Genomic DNA, 20,633 nt, shown 5'->3' with positions numbered 1-20,633 from the left:
AGTCAAATAAATATCTGGGCAATTCACTTGCTATTACATGCTACATACAGTGTGAATGTCTAACTTTCAAATCACTGTGAACTTATTTCAGGCAGAGATGCTGTATAAGAAAAACCCCAGACTTCTGAACCAACTTCAGTACTGTGAAAAACATGGCATCCCACTTGTTCTCATCATAGGGGAAGAGGAGCAGAAAGATGGAGTTGTGAAACTTCGGGATGTCTCTAGCAGGAAAGAGGTTGGTTTTCAAAGCAGGCTACCACAATCCATTGATCTGTCACTCATTAAAAAAAAAATGTTTATAGTTTGAATTTCCTTCAGTGGAAGATAATTAGTTTTGATAAATTATGCTAATCCCATGTTCTCTATCTGCTTTTCAGATCATTGTTCCTAAGGAGAATTTCATAGAGGAGATCAAGAAGAGATTGGAAAAATAGAACCCTTTCGTTTCATTTCATTTCCCTTTTTTAAATCTGGCAGCTGTGTGCCCTCAGAGAATTTTGCTGGTCCGTAAAGCCACCTGGAGTTATTCAGCATTTTTGAAGAACTGGACTTTTGAGAAACGTAGAATACAGAACAGATGAAACAATGCTTTTATTGGGATAAATAACATTATGGAAGCTGAAAGGAAGTTTTCACATTGCATTCAGTTGCCACCTTTTTCCACCCTGTTTTTGTGCCTTTAATAATAATGATTTGGGAGATTCCCAGGTTTTGAGGCTATTTTATAGAAATTTGTTTGTGGAATCCAAATCATCTGTGTCTGGGAAATATATTGTAGTTTTGACCCTAAAACCAATGGTGGCAGTCAATGACTGATGCCAATTTCTAACCAGCATAAATTTGCTCTTACATCCATATTGCATAACTAAATCACAATGAAAATGTATAGGAATAGCATCTGATACTACAGCAATCAGGAATTACGTCTTCTGTTTAATTACTTCTACTTTTATATGTGAAATCAGAATATTTCTCCTGAACAGGCAAAATATTAGGATTTCACGACCAGTTTACAGGGAGAAAAATATTGACAGCAAGTTGATGTCCTGATAGTTTATTTACCTGAACCTAAGCTGGCAAAAAGCAAAACTTCTTTCTTTGGTCTTTGTTGGAGAGTACAGAAAAAGCAACATGAAATGTGGTACAGGTGCTCTTCCTTTCTGTTTTGCAAACACTCCACAGAAAACCTACGCCCTGGACTGTGCCTCTTTGAACTGAATGAAAGGGAATAGTGAATTCTGCATTCACACAGAAGGGTTTGAATAGTTAATACTGAAACTTGAAGCCTTGGTTTTCCCCCCTCTAAAAACAACAACATCCTTAGTTAGGACAAGGTGCTCCATAGTTGTTCGTGTTCCATAGTTGGAACAACCAAAATAGGGTGATATCCTATGTTTGCCATGCTCTGTATGACCCCATTGGAATAAATGGAATGAAGTTCATTAACAGCAGTAGCCCTACTCTGCATATGACTTACTATATATCTATATATATTTATATAAATAGTATTTAAATTATACTGTGTATAATGTACAGCTTGATGTTCTTAATGACATTGAATAATAATGATGATGATGAAAATCCCCCTAGTGGAGAAGTTTGTCATTGCTACTATTGTAGCTAACTTTTACTGTGTATTGTACAGTAATATCTCTGCGAACATCTGCCTCGTCTAGCGTCCATTCCAGCAAACGTCCGCGGCAAACCCAGAAGTACCGGAATGGGTTACTTCCAGGTTTGCCACTCACGCATGCGCAGACCCACCAAATCGTGCTTCACGCATTTGCAGAAGTTCAAACTGCTCCGCGCGCAGAGGTATGAATGTACAGGGGAACCTTGGTTTACGAACGTAATCCATTCCGGAAGTCCGTTCTTAAACCAAAGCATTCTTAAACCAAGGTGTGCTTTCCCATAGCAGTGGGGGACTCAATTTACAAATGGAACACACTCAACAGGAAGCGGAACATGTTCTGCTTCCAAGGCAAAGTTCACAAACCAAAACACAGACTTCCAGGTTTGCAGGGTTCTTAATCCAAGTTGTTCATAAACTAAGCTGTTCTTAAACCAAGGTACCACTGTACAGGCAGTAACTGATTTGCATGCGCATTGGTGGGGCCCACATAATGCTGTCTCACCTGCCCCCGTCCTATCCCACCTCCTTTTGTGATGTTTTGTGACATTTTCAGGTCACTTCCAGGTTTGCCACGATGCACATGTGCACAGTTGCACACATACCAGACATACATAAAATGGCCACTGCCTGTATCATTGCACTTCTGTATATAGCAGAAAATTTAACTGTGATGCAGGTTAACTGTGATGCATGCCCACAAATAAATACAAATCTAGTGGCAGACTCATATCAAGCCCAAAGAAAGTCCATACGTTTAAAGCCTGCACACTTTCTTCTCTGGTACAGTTTCCACATTCTCTGAGCATGATGAGCCTATAAAATGTAAAGGTTGCTCATGTATTTTATTTTATTTTAAAAGGACTATTCACTTAAAAATAAAATAATTATGTAGGGGTTTTTTTTTAATGTCTCTCTGTTGCTCTGATGATGGACTATGCCCCAGCTAAAAAATATTGGCAAGTTAAATTAATGGAATAGGCTGAAATGGCAAAATTGACAAACGAAGAGGAAGAGTCTACAATGAATTTAAGGAAGAATGGAAGATGTTCTATTGCATATTTACAATACATTGTACACAGGTTAATACATTAGCAGGGTTTTAGGACTACTTGTAATTTTGATATGAATGGGCAATAGGTAATTTAAATGGTTTTCAAATTTAACAATGGACATGTGGTATATTGATTAATAAAGGAACCAAGGAAGGGACTTGGAGGAAGTCAATCTGTTTTGTTTTGATTTGATTTTGTATTGTTTTTTATTTGTGGTTTGTTTTTTTAAAATTAACAAAATGTTATCGAAGTTATGCCCAAGCGGGCTGACTTGCATGGACATTTTCACACGGAGCAACCTGTCTAAAATTTATGGCCATTCCACCGAAACAGCTCACTTTCATCTTCAGTTCTAAGCTCCATGGAACACAGCAGAACTTACTTCACATTTAATGTGCCTAGATTCCACCTGTTAACTGCAGTAAATCCTGCAGGACAGAATTGAAAATAAGCTCCATTGATGTTAAATTAGGAGAGGTTCAGATGCAAAGACTGGTTTCATTCAGTGCCAAGTTCCTCAGGGTGAACTGTATTAGTCTGTTACAGCAGAAATAGTCATAGCGGGTGGCGCTGTGGGTTAAACCACAGAGCCTAGGAGTTGCTGATCAGAAGGTCAGCGGTTCGAATCCCCTCGATGGGGTGAGCTCCCGTTGCTCGGTCCCTGCTCCTGCCAACCGAGCAGTTCAAAAGTACGTCAAAGTGCAAGTAGATAAATAGGTACCGCTCCGGCGGGAAGGTAAACGGTGTTTCCATGTGCTGCTCTGGTTCGCCAGAAGTGGCTTAGTCATGCTGGCCACGTGACCCGGAAGCTGTACGCCGGCTCCCAGAGTCGGCCACTACTGGACCTAATGGTCAGGGGTCCCTTTACCTTTAACTTACAATCCTATACACACATTTGTATGCCCCATCAAATTGAGTAGACTATCAAGACACACTCACTTGGTGGCAGCAGTCCCGTACATCCAGCAACACACATCCGATGGACCTGTGTGCATGCTAATGGAGTCAGCGAGAAGCCTGACTGTCCAGATATGTGGCATCAAGTATTTTATTATTTACATCAAATTAAGTAAAAGAACATAACTAGCAGTGAGAGCTGCATCTCACACAATCATCCTCTCTGAGAGAGAAGAACAAAGAACAGAAGTTTTACAACCTTCCGTTCCCACACATACAATCATAACAAATTATATCATCTGGTCATGCGACCTCTGCAATAGTTGCACTGGAAACACTGACATACACATGTGTAAGATCACAGTGTTAGTCAGCAACTTTGCACACAACTGCTTAGGAGTGGTTCCTCTGAGCCCAGTGGGATTTTGAATCCAAGCAGACGTGCATAGGATTGCATGCTTAAATACAAGACTCAGACTTCCTTTTAGTATCGTTTCCCAAATAAGGGATATTTTAATATCAATTAACCACTTTCCTCCTTTCCCCTTGTATGTTGCGTATGGTTTTGGGGGCTTTTATAAAGCCTGTAGGCAGAGACAGTCTTGTTTTTATTGATTGTATGGTAATTCCACTTTGGGGGCCTTTTTTGGCTGAAGAGAGGGGTACCAAATGCTCTAAGGCAATATTTTTTATTTTTATTGCCCGAGTATCCTGGAAGGCTGAAATGTCCCCTCACTGTTTAAACACACACACACAGCCATTTCTGATATCAGACTTGGGCGCTAAATATATGCACATGGGTTCAGAGAAGGGGACATGTAAACAAAGTGTTATTCGCGTCACTTCCTCTCTCCCATTTTTTCATTTCCCGCCCCGCCCCTCGCCTCCTCGCGCCATTCCCGGCCCGTCTTGCATCAGCCTCCCGGACGCCAGCCGAAGACGGAAGTGCGGGCAGCTCTCGAGGCATCGGCGCGAGCCAGTGCGCATGCTCAGAAGCGGGCGTCGCCTGCGCGTGGCTGAATGCCCCGCCCCCTAAAGAGCGGGCGGCCCTCGCAGCCTCGAGACAGGCGACTGCGCATGCTCGGAGGCGCTGAGGCAGCGAGCGCGGAGGAAGCGAGGCGCCGGCGGCCTCTTTTCCCTTTCAGCCGCTGAGCGAGGCGGGCGGCGGTGGCCATGGCTGAGGAGGAGTCGCTGAAGAAGCAGGCCGACTTGGTGCGGCGCCTGAAGCAGGACAAGGCCCCCCAGGAGGAGGTGAGGCGGGGCGGGGGGGTCCCTCATATTTCAGGCCGAAGGTGGGCGGGCGGGCGGCGCCCCCGGCAGAGGCTGCGGGGAAGAGCCGCCGCCGCCTTCCTTCCTTGCCCGGCCCTGTCATTTGGGACGCGGGCGGGGAGGCCTCCGAGGCGCTAACAGACCCAGAGGTTTACGCGCAAGTCGTTAACGGGGGCGAAAAAGATGGATCTCTACAGGATAAAATATATACACATACTGTATATGTAATTAGGAAACGGGGACCTTATTATTATTCTATGTTTTTCCCTGACAAGGTCTCAGACTGGACATGTCTAAATAGACCGAATTTATCATAGAAATTTTAGAGTGGGAAGGGGTCCCCCAGGTGTCATCTAGTCCAACCCCCCTGCATTGCAGGAATTTCGGCTAAAGCATCCGTGACAGATGCTTAAAAGCCTCAAAGGAAGGAGAGTTTTCCTCTGTTTTCCTTTCTCCTTCCTCTCCCTCTTTAACAAGTGAGTTCTAACACACATCAATTAAAATAAGCAATTTGTAAATGGATCCAAACTGTTTTAATTCCATCTTACGCTGAAAGAATTGTATTTCGTAAAATGAGCGTAAGAGAGAGGTTTCACCCACAGCAGGATTTGCCATTATTGTTGAGTTTTAATGGATTGAGGATGGTATCAGGGTTAGAGTATTCACCATTACCAAACTTACTTAAGTAAAGCTATTGTATAAATGCAAAGTAGATAAAAGCTGTGTAACTTGGATTGATTTAAAAAATGCTACCTTTCAGATTGCAGAGCAGGTGGCAAAGCTGTTGGACATGAAGGCAAAAATATGCCCTGAGGAAGACAGACCTAAGTTTGTCCTCAAGACACCAAAGGTAAACCTTTTAGCCCCAACCGTACTGTGATAAGCACCAGTGCATGGCAGAGCAGAATTCATTCATGTTTTCTCAAGTGCACACACACTTTTCATGCAAATAAAAGCTTACGAGGGTTTAGGAAGACTGTCTTGTGATTTCCATTCTGATGGCTCAAGTCATGTCCTGGAATCTAACATGTCTTTCTCTCAGTGAAACTATAGGTGATTTATTTGTTGCTCCTAACCCTGCAAATTCTAGGTGTGTATTCAGAAGTGAGCCCCACTCTCTTCTGTGGGTCTTGTTGTCTGTTAAGTGTACATAGCAGGGGTGCGGAACCTAAATCCTGTGAACTGAACGCAGTATTTCAGTCCTCTTGTATCTGGCCTTTTTTTATACATTCCAAGCTGCCCTCCTTCCTCAGGCTACACCCCTCACTGTGGAGTCCTATATACTCAAACTGGGATCAGTTTTCTTTTGAAGCCTCCAGCAATGTAGGAGATGTGAAAGGACTCAGACCCGATGCTCCATAAATGTCCCTACAAGGTGTTGTAGCTTTAGCTGCCCTTTTCTCAGTCTTTTCTATCTTTACTATTTGAGTGGAGGTAACCAGAACTGTACACAGTATTCCAAGTGTGATCTTACTGTAGATTCATATAACAGTATTATGATATTGGCAGTTTTATTTCCAATCCCTTTCCAATCATTCCTAACATGAAATTTGCCCTTTTTGCAGGTGTTGCACATTGGGTTGATTTCCACATCAAGCTTTCCACTATGTATTGCATACAAAGCAGTGCCAGTAGAGCTCACTGGCACTTCCATTTCCTCCCCTCTGCCCCATGCCCTCCTAAAATCTTCACCAGAGAGTCCGCCAACCTCCCAGAGGTGATTTTGAGGACTGGGTGGGGGCGCTACAGAAGAGAGGATTAAGTTCCATTCCACTAATGCATGCTTCTTTCAAATAAAAATAAGTAATTAGCAGTCCAGTTTAGGAATAGACTAGTTACTGTATAGTTGATTAACTTGCCAATGACAGCTTTTAACCCTATGGTTTCATTAATTTGGAACAGTGACCTGATGACTGAAGTGCATCTCCTGCTGCAGCTTATATGTCAAGGGTGCTGTGATTTGCTACTAGCAATGCTATCCCATTCATGTTTCAATGTGCTTTGCTGTGCTGGTGCAAGATGCAGACCGGATCCAGGAATAACGAATAGGACACTGACTAAACTGGCCATTTCTCCCTCTCTCACCAAAACAACTTTCCTACCCAATTCCGCCCTTTCCCAGTGCAGCTGGGCTACTTTAGCTGCATATAACAAATACTTTGCACTGCTGCACCAAATTCTAAATGAGTTCAGAGGTTTAGCATAGTAATTAGCTGCATTGCACCAGTGCAAGGGGACTTATGTTGTAATCTTCCTGCTTGTGCAGTTCTTACCAAACAGTAGGATCCTAACTTGCATGTAGTACTGAGTGGCCACTTTATCTTCAAAGACCATACATTGTTGGAATCAGTCCTGTAGCTTATGGGGCGGGGGGCTATCTGGGTTCTTGCCCCAGGTGAAGCCTCCAGAAGGGCGCCATTGAGGCTCCCATCCTGTGTGGGTGGGTTTATGGCAATGCGGGTGGGAGGTGCCAACTCGGTCTTTGACCTGGATGAAATAAAGCCTAGTTTCGCCCCTGGTTGAAATAGACAATTGGGAAGTGTTGGCTTTGAAGAAAATCTGCACCAGCCTTCTTCCAGGTATATATCTGTTTAAGCAGAGATATGGAACTATGGCTCTCCTGATGTTCTTGTACTACAACTCCCATCATTGTAGGCCATGCAGATTGGGGCCGATGGGAGTTGTGGTGTACAGCAACATTTGGAAGGCCACAGGTTTCCCATTCCTGTCCTAAAGGATCATGTTCACAATCTGGGTGTTTATTGATCCAGCACAATCATTAGACAAATTCCATCCACTTCAGCTGTTATACCCTTCTGCAACCATATCTGAGTGGAGATAGCAACCTTCTCATTAGACTGTTAAAATGCATTGTTTGTGGTACTGCCCTTAATTATGGTTGGGGAACGCTTGTTGGTCCTAAACAGGACTGCAAGATAACTGGGACAGGACATTTTCATTATATTATGCTAGTGCTTTATCAGATTCACTGGCTCCCAGTCTGCTTCCGATTCTGAGCCCTGGTTTGATTTTATCATCTTGGGACTAGACTACCTGAAGGATTGCCTTTCATATATACCTCCCTGATCCTTCAGATTGTATTCCATGTGTTCCTATCAAGGAAAGTGAACCAGATGGCTGCTTGGAAGAGGGCCTTGTTACATCAACACCTCAGCTTCCATTTTTTGTGGGTTTTTGGTGCATGTGGAAGACTTATTTATTTATTTACCTAGCCTTTTAAAAAATCTTGCATTTTTGAAAAAGTTACATTTCACTTTATAATCTGAGCTGCTAGTATGTTTTCATTTTTCCACTTTTCAAAGGATAAGTTTTTAAGGCTTTGTCTTAACTGTTTTGCAATTCCCCAACATCCTGTTTTTCCAATATGTTTTGGAACAGGAATCACCATTCTCATTTTGATAAAGGCTGCACTTGAACAGCACAAAGACTTTGAGGAAAGGGTGTTACCAACTAATCTAGAAGACATTGAACTTGTTTCTTTGGATTTACTGTTGGCTTCTTTTTATTCTCCACTCAAATCTGGATGGGTTCCAGCTCCATGTCAGGAGGTTGAATGGAGTACACTGAGTGACAGGGTTTTTCCAGACCAAGTCATGCCATCCCCTCCAGAGGTAGTTATTGCACAGCTTTATCATGCCAGATCCCAGATTCTGCCCGCTGACATCTCTCTGAGGGGGCAGTGACCACAGCAGTTCTATAGATGACTGCCACACTGCATAAATTTATCTGCGTAAATCAGAGGCAGCCTGATCCCATCCAGCCATGTTGATCAGACATTCTAAGGTAGACTGGTTCATCTCTGCAGAAACATCCTTTGGCAGGAGGTTGCTCCAGCAGGTTCTGTCACAGGGTTCTCCCACCTTCTGGTGGGTACTGCTTTGTTACATTTGTTTCTTGAGTGCTCCAGTCAAGAGGTTTCATTTTCCTTATATACAGTATTGTTCTTTATTGAAATTGCTTACTTTTTAGAAGTTATGGCTACCACCTGGGAGGAAGGTTCCCTCCTGTTCCAGCTGGCCACTACCATAGTTTTTATAAACTTTGGCCCCTGCCTACCAGAATATGAATTAATCCTTTCCAATATGTTCTACTCTCCACTGACAAGAAAAACGCTTTACAGAAATTCCTACTCTCCATTTTCCATTTACTGTATCTCAAATACAGCTGTTATAAAATCTTGCAGCCACTAGAGGATGCTCTTCCACAAATAACACACGGCTTCATATATACTGTTTTTCCATACTGGGTTCTGAAAAAAAGACTGAAGTTCAGCATGATTGTGTGTAGGCGCACACTAGACTAGCTCAGAGACATCCTGGCCCTTCGTTCTAAGTGTTCAGAGCCATCATTTTGTTTCTGGTTGGTGGAACTCAAGGTTCTAGTTTTAAAAAAGGAGGTACATCAGGTCTGAAGCTTGTCTATCCCTACCTACTGTGCCACAAGCCTCTTCCTTGTTTTGGTTGTAACAGGCTAGTACAGTATGGCAATTGCTAGGTCAGAACTGGGTTGGTAAGATCTGGATCTGGATACTATCACATCCAGATAAGCAGCCACATTTAAACCCCAGCTCAATATAAAAATTCATGTAGAATGTAGTAAAGGTAAGAGCTAGTTTTCCTTGTTAATTTGTTTCCTAGCTTAGTTGGCTTGTTAGGCTTTGAAGCTTGAAAACTTTATGTTGAATTCCACTTCCACTTGGAATTCCAAAGTTTGGCACAGTTCCTTTGCCTTTGATAACTGTTTAGTTATTTACCCTCACAAAACAGATTGCAACCTCAACTGTAACATGTAACAGTATAAGATTTTAAGATTCTAAATTATTAAAATAAAAACAATGACGTTTTAAAACTGCAGGAAGTAAAACAATTGCTGAATTGCTAAAACCCCAATGCAGACTGGAGAAAAATAGTTAGCAGACTATTTTTAATTAATTTAGACTATATAATATATAGTTGTTTTAAAGCTTTGCTGGTTTTATATATGAGTTACCTGCGCTTTAGTGTTGATTTTATGGTTTGATTAAGCATCTCAACTTTTTCAAAATATATACAAGGTGGCTTACAAGCATGTTGAATTGCTTATTTGCGTTCTTATCAGGAATAGACCTCCACATGTAGGTCTTCCACCCTAGAACAATGTAACAGACTTCTTCCTTCTGACTGATACCTGTTTAGATTTTGGCTGCCTTGTCAGGGGGACAAAAAGCAAGGCAGCTTATAAGGAAAATAAAAATATAATATTCATGAGGATCCTCCCCTTAGGGCCATTGGTGGTAGATGACCCTGTTTTGGGGTGGGGAGTCCTAGGGCAAAGTCATAACTTTAAAACCTTTTCTTAAACCACAAATTCTTTTGCCTTTCTGCCCAGGTAAGATCCTCCAGCACCATGTTCTGGAAGAGTTGTCATGGAATTTCTTCCCATTATTGAGTGCTAAAAATGGTGCACCACTTTGCCTACCTTCTCTGTTGACTTTGCCTGAACATAGCATGTGTTCAAGGGAACAGAAGTCCATCAAGTTGTCTTCTGTTCTGGACTTTCAGGGTACCAGGGATTACAGTCCCAAGCAGATGGCAATCAGAGACAGAGTCTTCAGCGTCATCATCGATTGCTTCAAACGCCATGGAGCTGAGACAATAGATACCCCAGTATTTGAACTAAAGGTGAGAATGGGGCAGCAGGGGGAATAGGGCAACTGAGGAAAGGTACTGGTAGAAGTGTCAAACGTTAGTCGAGAAGTCAGACGTAGATTTCAAGCTCTAAAACATAATAACATCAGAAGGGGGAATAAAGAAATGTTTTAAAGAGCCAGTGTCACACTGAATTTCCTACCTGTGGAATTACTTCCTACACTTAGGCTGCAGTCCTAAACCTCAGGAATGTCACACTGAACCCAGTGAGACTTCTGACTAGGTATGTATAGGATTGCAGTATCAGTTTTACATTTTTTTAGTTTATTATTGTGTTGGTTTTTGTTATATACATTTTGTAAGGGGCACTTTCATAGGGAAGAAGAAAAGTTGGGTGGAAAGAATATAGATTTTATTAAGGTCCCTCCCCATGCACCTTACGGCTTTATAAGAGCAAATTTGTCTGAATATGCATTTGTTTTGCCCTATAAAAACCTATTGCTTACCATAACTCTTTACTTGCCTTTGATTTGTTTTATTTTTTCTACCCCCCTCTCCCACCCCTTACTTTTTAGGAAACTTTGACAGGGAAGTATGGAGAAGATTCTAAGCTGATCTATGATCTGAAAGATCAGGGGGGAGAGCTCCTATCTCTTCGCTATGATTTAACTGTATCCTTAAATCCCATGCTCCTAGCTTGGGCAGAAAACTGCTCTTCAGCAGACGAGGAACATCTGCACTTACTCCAATTTAAAAATGCAGGTTTTTTATTACTCAAGCTAAGTAGATTCAGAAACTTTGGAACATCATTTTGATGGCACAATTCTTTTTTTAAAAACACAGTTTTTTTGTTTGTCACTTTTTCACAAGCATGGAAACAGGCAACGATGTGTAAAAATTGAGGTAATAGGTGTACGTTGGGTCATGCAGACTAGCAGGTTTTGTACAGTCCTATTTTTTGAAAAATGCTGAATCACAGGAACCATTGTTGCTCTCAATTGATGCTGAATCACAGGAACCATTGTTGCTCTCAATTTTTAGGAGTATTTGCATATATTTTTAAATGGTGTGCCTCATTTAAAGAAGTATAATCTTTTCAAAAAGTGAATACACCATTACTTCTATTCATTTACACATCTTGTTCTTTTTGCCTCCTGATGTCAGCTAGCAGATGCCAAGTCATTTCTTCAGCTCATTTCAACCCACTAGATCAAATGCATCCAGTAGTATAGGTTGAATTATATACATTATGATTTTAGATGTTTTCCTTAGCCTTCTCTTCTCAGGTTCCATTTGCTCGTTTTCTGGCTATGAACAAAATTACCAATATTAAACGTTACCATATTGCTAAGGTCTACAGGCGGGACAACCCAGCCATGACAAAAGGCCGATACAGAGAGTTCTACCAGTGTGTGAGTATCTGTAGGATGGCCTTAAAGCGTATATGGCTCTTAACGGGTTTCCTGCTCGTTCCTGCCTTCTCATTCTGCATATAACATTTTTGCTCTACTTCCTTCTCCCAGTCAGACCCAGCTGGTGCCTTTCCCATTTCCCCCTGTAGTTGGCTGTCATGTCTTTCTCCTACGTGAATTACTTCCAGAGCTTAAAATAATGTAACACCCAGAGAGTTTTGTAGTTATCCTCAACCCCCCTGCCCTTTTTCTACAGGAACACTTCCCTTGATTCAGTGAAAGCCTGATGAAAATACCTTAAAGGTAGTGGGACACATAAGTAATTGTTTTCATTTTGACTGATGAACTATAGGAGGACCTGGAACAGCTGCCTAAAAAGATATAGTCGCTATAGTGGCTAGGCTGTCAACTGACAATCAGCTGCTTCAGGAATGGAGGGAAAGGCTGCCTTACAAAAATAAGGGAAAGATCACTGCCTGGAGGGAGAAGGTGGAAAACTCCCTGTAGCACAGTCTGGGGTTTCCTCTCCAGATTTCCTTTATTCTAGAGTTTATTGGAGTTCTACGGATTCCAGTTCTTTTGTTTTTGAGTGCATTCAGCCATGAAATCTCACAGCAGGAAACCTGGAGAACACTTTTAAGTGGACTCAGTGGCAGTAAGTCAGGGGTGGAGCAAGCAGAGCCAAACAAGCAAGCAAGCCCCTCACCCCATGTTGTAGTACTCTGTTCAGGCATAATGTCTGAACTGGGCTTTTATCTCCTTTCTGTTGATATGCTGCTTTGTATGTTCATAAATGGTGCTGTATAAATGATACACTGCTGTGCCTACATGCTTGTTTACCGGCTGCCACCAAAGTGCAGTTAACTGACATTTTGTCTTAATTTGTCTGCATACATTCACTATGCTTTCTCAGCCTTGATTTGCCTCAACATTTTTAAATCATCTTTGGCACCTTTTTATATTTGTGGGTACCTTGATATGATTAAAGATACTTGAATGTGTGCCTTGTTCCAAATCCCAAATGACTGACAGTCCATGCTGCTATTATTTTTTACATTTCTTACCTGTCCTTCACCATAGAGTTCCAAGGCAGGTTACAAGAATATAAATATACAATGTTAAAATTGGTTTAAAGAACTTAACTGCCTTGCTGGGCTGTTAAGACTTGGGGAAGATGTGAACTATGTATCAAGCAGCCTATATGTCTGTCCACCTGTCACTCAGCCCACCTGTCACTCAGGTGGATGCTTTATGCTTTAAGGATTTTCACATCTGCAATTTGTGCCCCAGGATTTTGACATTGCTGGCCAGTATGACCCCATGATTCCTGATGCGGAGTGCCTGAAGATTATTCATGAGATCCTGAGTGCCCTACAAATAGGAGCATTTGTTATCAAGGTGAGAACAAGTCTAGAAATCTAGAGCAGTTTTATCCAGAATGTACACAAAATAATATTCTATTTATTTAATCTTGTCCTTTGCTGTGAACATAAAATGAGAAACACAGTTGGTTTTGTCTTAATTTTTCAGTATATATTCATTGTGCTTCCTCAGTTTGATTAGAAATAATTTATTTCCCCAACTTTTGCTGCTTTTTCCTTATTTGTATTTGCAGGTCCCTTACCAGAATTGTCCTAGCAAACATAAATCACTTACATTGTATATATACCCTGATAGACTATAGATAGACTGTTGATAGGCCATAGATTGTTTAATTAGCCAAAGGCATGGGAGAAGAGGAATGTTTTTGCCTGGTGCCTGAAGATACGTAATGAGTCTTCCTGGGGAGAGCATCCCACAAGCAGGGAGCCACTGCAGAAAAAGCCCATTTCAGAGTTAGATTGTTACTAATTATCTCAATGCTGGTGTCTTCTCCATACTGTAGAAAGAAAGAGGAGGGCTGTGTTCAGTTCTGCCACGAGTGAGATAATATTTCCACAAGATACATGTGGACACATATCTCCTATTGATTTCAGTTTCAGTACTTCAATACCAACTCCTATTGGTTTTCTGTTACAGTATTTCAGGGAACTTCCCCCCCGCCCCCCCCCCCAAAAAAATTACTTAGCTTTCTTGAGAGAGGAAAGTGAGCCAGAGGCAGCTGCCCATCCAACGGCCTCATCTTTCCCCTGCCCCTCACAGGTAATAACATGCAGAAGCATGAACCATGAGTTGCTACTTGGAAAAAAAATTCAATTTCCCTGCAGGTCAACGACCGTCGTATCCTTGATGGGATGTTTGCAGTATGTGGAGTTCCAGAGAGCAAATTCCGGTCCATCTGCTCTGCTGTGGACAAGTTAGACAAGGTAAGGACATCAGGATAATAAATACTGTTTTTACCATGGCTCAAGTGTTTGGTAAACATGGAAAGGCATTGACATCCAACTGCATTTCCCATGGTGTGACCATAGAGAAAATATCAAAGTGTATAATAAAAAGAAAGAAAGAAAGAAAAAGGTGGGCACCTAAGGCTACCAGAAGACGTTGCGATAGTTTTTGGTCCTCCCTCAGAACTACAGTGTGTTGGGGGCTGCTGGCTGGGTCTAGGAAGCCTACGCTTATGGTAATCAGAGAAAAGAGGGTCTTCAGGGCTTCCTAAGAACTTGTGGGTACAGCATTGAATATTCACCCTCACCCCTTTTCTGAAACCCTGCTCCTTGAGAATGAAACTGATACTGGATTGCTATTTATGAGTGGCAGAGAAACTGTCAAGTCCGGAAGAAGTTGACACATATGCAGGAGGTGAAGCTTTTGTTTTTTGAAAAACTTTTGGGGAGGATTTATTGGGTTTTATAAGCAAGGATCATAGGAATATTACTAATATATACTAATAATATCTACTAATAAATAGACCAAGCCTTCTCATGCCATTCGTATATCACAAAAATAGCATAATACGTTTGCAGCAATATCTACAGCACATGGTTCATTAGTGATCAGCGTATAAGTTCTTGTTTTGTGAATTCGTTTAAACGAAAAGAGAAAACAGGATAGAACAGTTTACAGATAACATTCAATATTACATAACTAAATGCATAATCATGAGCCATAGTGGTAGTGGGGTACTTTTTATTTGCTTCTTTTTTTTTGGCACGATCCTGCAACTGGGATCAGTGGACAATTTCCCATTAGGCTGACCTTGAGGGTTTTTCTTTTTTAACCCTCGGAAATAAGGTGCTTATCAGTGCTCATATCTTGCAGACTAATATTTTGCAATAGCTTATAGTTTATATAGTTTATATCTTGGTATAATAAAGTTTTCAGATCAACATTCATTCTATAATTACTCTTTTAATTGCTCCATTAACATTAGTCTAATATTTCATGACAACTTGAGACGTCCGCAGTTTAAAGTTACTCTTTCTGTCTTCTTAAGATCCCACATGCTGGAAACAGAGGTTTGAGTAATGATTACCTTGACTTCTTAGCTTAACGGCTCAGTTTGTGGATCTGTTTTTGTCCTATTGAAATGCTTGGATTGCCACATCACACTATTTACCTCTTCAAAGGGCTGCCATTCAGCTATGGCAGACCCAAGTTAGCACACAGAGTTCCACATACAATAGTACACACTTAATATGGCCAAGGCAGAATGCTAACATTATTTCATTTTTGAATTGTTTTCTGTGGAAAGGATAGGTTCCAGTACATGTATCACAAATCCCAAGTGTCTAGTTAATTTGCACCACAACAATATTTTGCTTTCCCTGCTCCTTTTTTTCAAATTAATGCAAAATTAAGTGTGGGTAGGAGCAGGGAAGCCCTGCTCTCAACAGTTTTGTGTGATGAAGGATCTTGCTATATCAGGATCCCTGATTGCAAGTAGAAGCTCTAGGCACACCTTCCCTGTGCAACATAAGGAAGGTCAGGGACTGGGCAGGGGAGGGGAGTGCATGTTTCGAGGCAGAGCTTGTATATATACTCCTGGCCCTATACTCACTATAGAAAATGCCTGAACATGTCTTATGTGTATCTCCCATCAAATGAGGCACTTTTTCTGCAGTAATGCTGTTGCTTTTTTATTGCACACCAGCCCTCAGGGACTGTGTAGAATGTTCTGGAGATGATTTTCTCATTTGTAGTCAATAGGGGTTTGAAATATGGAGAGAAGTCCCATGGAATCAGAATAGAAATGAGACAAACAAGGAAAATGCTTCTGAACTATCCCAGGCTCTTATAAGTGGTTAAAAAAAACCAGTGGATAAATGACTTGTTAAAACATTAAGAGACCATATAGCTCTCATTCTGTACACAGATGGCTTGGGATGATGTGAGAAGTGAGATGGTTGGAGAGAAGGGTCTCTCGCCAGAGATTGCAGATCATATTGGTGAATATGTTCAGCTTAGGGGTGAGTATGAAAAAGGAAAGCTTTGTCATTCTTATTCTGAGGCATGTGGGCTTGGGATCTCATGCTCATGCAATCCATCTAGCTGCTGTTCAAGATAGTGTTTAATCTCTGTGACACAGGAAGGGATGTTGTGTTAGCACCAATGCATACATGACTGAGTGGGGGAGGGACAGAGAACAGGAAATGATGCTGTTTGTTCTCTTGTATTTCCGTGGACACATTGCAGGGAGAAGGGAAGTATATCTCCATACTGATCAAAAGAGAAGCACAATCCAAAGTCTGGAAGCAAAAGCACACGGGCCATTGTATTTTCTTGTAAGGTCATCATGTCTGATTCGGCACATAGTCTGAAATACCAAAGGGTTGGTCAGTCTCCTCACCCCCTCCGGAGAGTCCTGGCAATTGAGGCTAAAGCACTTAACTGATGGGGAAAGGAGTCTGGGTTTAACTTTCAAGTGTCCAAAATTCTATTAACCTAAGTATAGCCATATTAAAACAGATACAACTGCATCAGATGAGAGACGTGAGAAAGAACTGTTGAGCTGGGTTGGCAGGAGATGGTTTTCTGTCGGTCCTGATGCATATTTTGCAGAGGATAATATGTACCGCATGTATCACTTCTGCAGGTGGGCTGAGTCTGATCGAGCAGTTGCTCCAAGATCCAAAGCTGTCGCAGAACAAGCTGGCTAGGGAAGGCCTTGAAGAAATGAAGCTGCTGTTTGAGTACTTGACTATTTTCGGCATTTTGGAGCAAGTGAGTGAGGGCAGTGCAATTCTATTCCTGGTCTGTCTAATCACCTGTGTGTTTCTGACCGCTAAGGAGGTTCTGATCCTATTTTGCAGGTTTCCTTTGACCTGAGCCTGGCTCGTGGCTTGGATTACTACACTGGAGTAATCTGTGAGGCTGTTCTCCAGCAAAGTGACCAAACAGATGAGTCTGTTAGTGTGGGCAGCATAGCTGGAGGTGGCCGCTATGATGGACTAGTAGGGATGTTTGACCCCAAGGGGCGGAAAGTGCCTTGTGTTGGATTCAGCGTTGGCATTGAACGGATCTTCTCCATCATGGAACAAAAAGTGGCGGTAAGGACTGCTTGCTTTTCCCTTTCTCAAGGTTTGGTTAGCTCTGTCAGTTTTGGAGTCTGTGGCCATGTGACTCTCAAGAGCTTTTAAGTACACTGTATATTTCGAGAGACTTTTTACATCAACTAAAGTTGTCATGTGAGTACCTGCTCATCCAAAATGTTGAGGAATATAGCCATTATTGGAGGAACTGGAGCTTAGCCGAACAACATAGTTGTAGACATACCAAGCTGACCCCATAGTTCCTTTACAAAAGTATTTAAGGGAGTGGGGGCTAAATGAGATTTGTATCAGTGTCTCAATGGAATGGGGATAGAGTTATGTGTATGCTTAAACTCTCTAGAAAAGACAGAATGTGGAAGAGGTTACTCTGTATGCCAGGGTACAGAGTCCCAAACTAGAAAACTTTAGAGGGATAAACTTCTCCACAAAATCACTTTGCATGGAAATACAAAGTGAAAAACGTAATTCAGTTCAGAGGATACATTACACTTGCACACCAGCTTTTTGAAGTTCTTTGAGGGTATGTACAAATAGAACATTTTCTCTTATGTTTGGTAAAGGCTGTTCTCCGACTGGAGTGGTCGCAGGCCAGTGTTTCCGAGTTGTCAGTGTTTATACTACATTTTTTTAGATTTTCCTTGAGACAGTCTTTAAACCTCTTTTGTTGACCACCAGCATTACGCTTTCCATTTTTAAGTTCAGAATAAAGTAGTTGGACGTCGAACTCCCAAGAGACTGTGATCTACTCCCTGGGGGCGGGGGGACTGGCAGTGATCTACCCATTTTTTTAGGGGGGGGCAGACCAAAGTTGCTGACCTTTTTTAAAACAGTAAGTGTCCAGGATTAAAATAAATTGCTCACCAACAACACAGCCGCTAACAGACAAACACAGCGCTACAGGAGACAACAAAGGAATGATCACTAAACGTGATGCAGGGAAAGACCGAGGGGGGAGGGGGGCAGAGATAAGGATCCAGGGATCATCCAGGGATCAACCTGCCGATCGTGGTTGATGGGTTGGACACCCCTGATCTACAGGTTTGCTATAAACACATCTGTCTCTAATGCACAACAGCACCTGTTTGCCTGCTGTAGTACCAAGGGTAGCATAGTTCTGCAGTACTGTTGGAATGGTTCAATAGTCTATTGTACAGTGCAATAAGCTCATGTAACTACTTGAAATCGTCTGGCATACATGAATTTTGGGATTCTCTTGTTAGAGTGCTTCTATGTATCTTTTTCAAACCTCTGTCTCCACCTTCAGGCTTCTGAGGAAAAGATCCGGACAACCGGGACCCAGGTGCTCGTGGCGTCTGCTCAGAAGAAACTCCTTGAAGAGAGGCTAAAGCTTGTTTCTGAGCTGTGGGATTCTGGGATCAAGGTGCAAATGCAGTATATAAGGGGTTGGGCCCAAAACAGGGATCATAGAATTGGGGGTGGGGAGAAGTTCTTTCTATTCCTCTGTCTTTGTCACGTGGCAGGAATGAATAATAGGAATAGGGGTATGTTTGACAGGTGGGGGGACCAGACCTTCCTACACACATTCACATGGGCATAGTCAGGATTTTTGTTAAGGGGGGGGCAGGACTTTTGTTAGGGGGGCAGAACCAACGTGATTGGTCAGTTAGTTAAATATTTCTATTGTTTTACTTGAACTGGGGGGGCAGTTGCCCCCCCCCCCGGCTACACCCATGCACAATTCACCCTCCATTCAAGCAGCAAAAAATAATATTGCAGTTCAAGGCACTTCCAAAGGATGAGGCACCTGGAGAAAGGCATTTGAGGATGGGTGTGGCCTGGGGCAGGTGCTTAGCTGTGGCAATGTAGCTGCGTGATTTGCCCTGTAGTTAATTAAATAGCCTAATACTTCATCCTAAAATAGTTAGATAAATTTATATTACATACCCTTCGTTTTTAAAAAAAATGTAAAATCCTACTAGATCTACAGCCTTAAGTGAAACATGCAGTGGCGATGACTTGGACTTTGTATAGTCTTAATTAAGTTTGCATTATGAGGATCATTATGTTCTGCAATAAGGGAATCTAGGTGTTGGTTGCAATATATTCCTGGCATTTAGAGGCATCTGCCAGTAGCAAGTGTATAGCACAACAGGCGCCAGTCTTTCTATCATCAGGAAATATTATTTGCATCATTACTCCTACCAAGAACCCCCTAAAACTGCCATGGAAAGCCAATGTGTTTCTGGGTATGTTTGATGGGGTCATGATTGGTTCACACGGGTCATTAGTCAAGTCTACTGAATTTCATGTGGGCTAACAGTTTGCCCTAGTGAACACATTAGGCATACGTTTCCAGATTTCTGGGGAGGAATGGGAATGATGAATAGCCTCTTTTTAGATAAGCCTATGTGCAATCAGTGTTCTTTTCATTGAGAAAAACTGGATAACTTTCTAAATGGTCCCCCAACACCACGGTTTGCAACCTACTTGCAAAGAACAGTGGAGGTTACTCTGTCTTGGCCTACTAACTTTTTTTCTCTGCTTTTTAGGCAGAGGTGCTTTATAAGAAGAATCCCAAACTACTGAACCAGTTGCAGTACTGTGAGGAGACAGGAATCCCTCTTGTTGCCATCCTGGGAGAGCAAGAGCTAAATGATGGAGTGGTCAAACTGCGAGATGTAGCTACTAGAGAAGAGGTACTCATGGCTCTTCATCTTAGGTTTTTGCAAAGAGAAAGTCTCTGAGGGTAGAAATATAACTAATGTCCAGCTAAAAGCAGGAGTAATTTCATAAAAATTGAATTCCTTTGTCTTATTAGCCAGAAGGGCTCTGCACACAACATAAAACTATATCTGCACAAACGTAAATGCATTTATTACATTTATATTATACCTTTCTACAAGTAGCTCAAAGTAGTATACATCGTTCTCCCCACTTCATTTTATCTTCTCAACAATCCTGTGAGATAAGTTCAACTGAGAGACAGTGTCTGGCCAGTTATCACCCATTGAGCTATATGGCTGGAGTAGAGATTTCAGTCTTTTCCAGCATTAGAACAACTATCTCACTCAAGTGTTATCAGGTCTGCCCTGGGGTCACATTTAGTGTTCTTGTTGTTTGCTACTACTCAGGCTCACTGATGCTATTCAGTTAAGTCTTTCAAATGCAGGAGATAAGAAGTGGTAAGATTAGAGAAGTATAGAATAAGGTGTGAATTATCTAATCCAAAGATAAAGGAGCTCTTACTGCCTCCTTTGTATTGAATGAGGTACATCACACTTTATTCTAATTTAAGCAATTACAACTTGTTTTTCAGGCCAGTTCCA

At 41.9% G+C, this 20,633-nt stretch overlaps 1 protein-coding gene across 7 annotated transcripts in view; it reads left to right on the top strand.

Moving 5' to 3' along the window:
• Positions 1–20,633, top strand: part of HARS1 (histidyl-tRNA synthetase 1) — a 33,704-nt gene that overhangs the window by 11,353 nt on the left and 1,718 nt on the right. For 6 of the 7 annotated variants that reach the window (XM_083624480.1, XM_083624482.1, XM_083624485.1 and 3 more), the window contains exons 13-14: positions 92–238; positions 381–2,860. In XM_083624480.1, the coding sequence (XP_083480606.1) occupies positions 92–238; positions 381–437 (204 nt within the window). In that variant the 3' untranslated portion in view covers positions 438–2,860. Of the gene's footprint in view, positions 1–91; positions 239–380; positions 4,837–5,614; positions 5,705–10,415; positions 10,536–11,077; positions 11,174–11,788; positions 11,915–13,204; positions 13,313–14,121; positions 14,221–16,169; positions 16,264–16,889; positions 17,018–17,106; positions 17,344–18,610; positions 18,728–19,856; positions 20,004–20,633 lie in introns of those variants that run through there. The other variant, XM_083624486.1, reaches the window with a different exon arrangement.

The sequence above is a fragment of the Podarcis filfolensis genome, assembly GCF_964270895.1.
Source record: "Podarcis filfolensis genome assembly, chromosome: 7".
Taxonomy (NCBI): domain Eukaryota; kingdom Metazoa; phylum Chordata; class Lepidosauria; order Squamata; family Lacertidae; genus Podarcis; species Podarcis filfolensis.
Note: the sequence above shows the minus strand (reverse complement) of the source record. Positions and strands in the feature narration are given on the sequence as shown.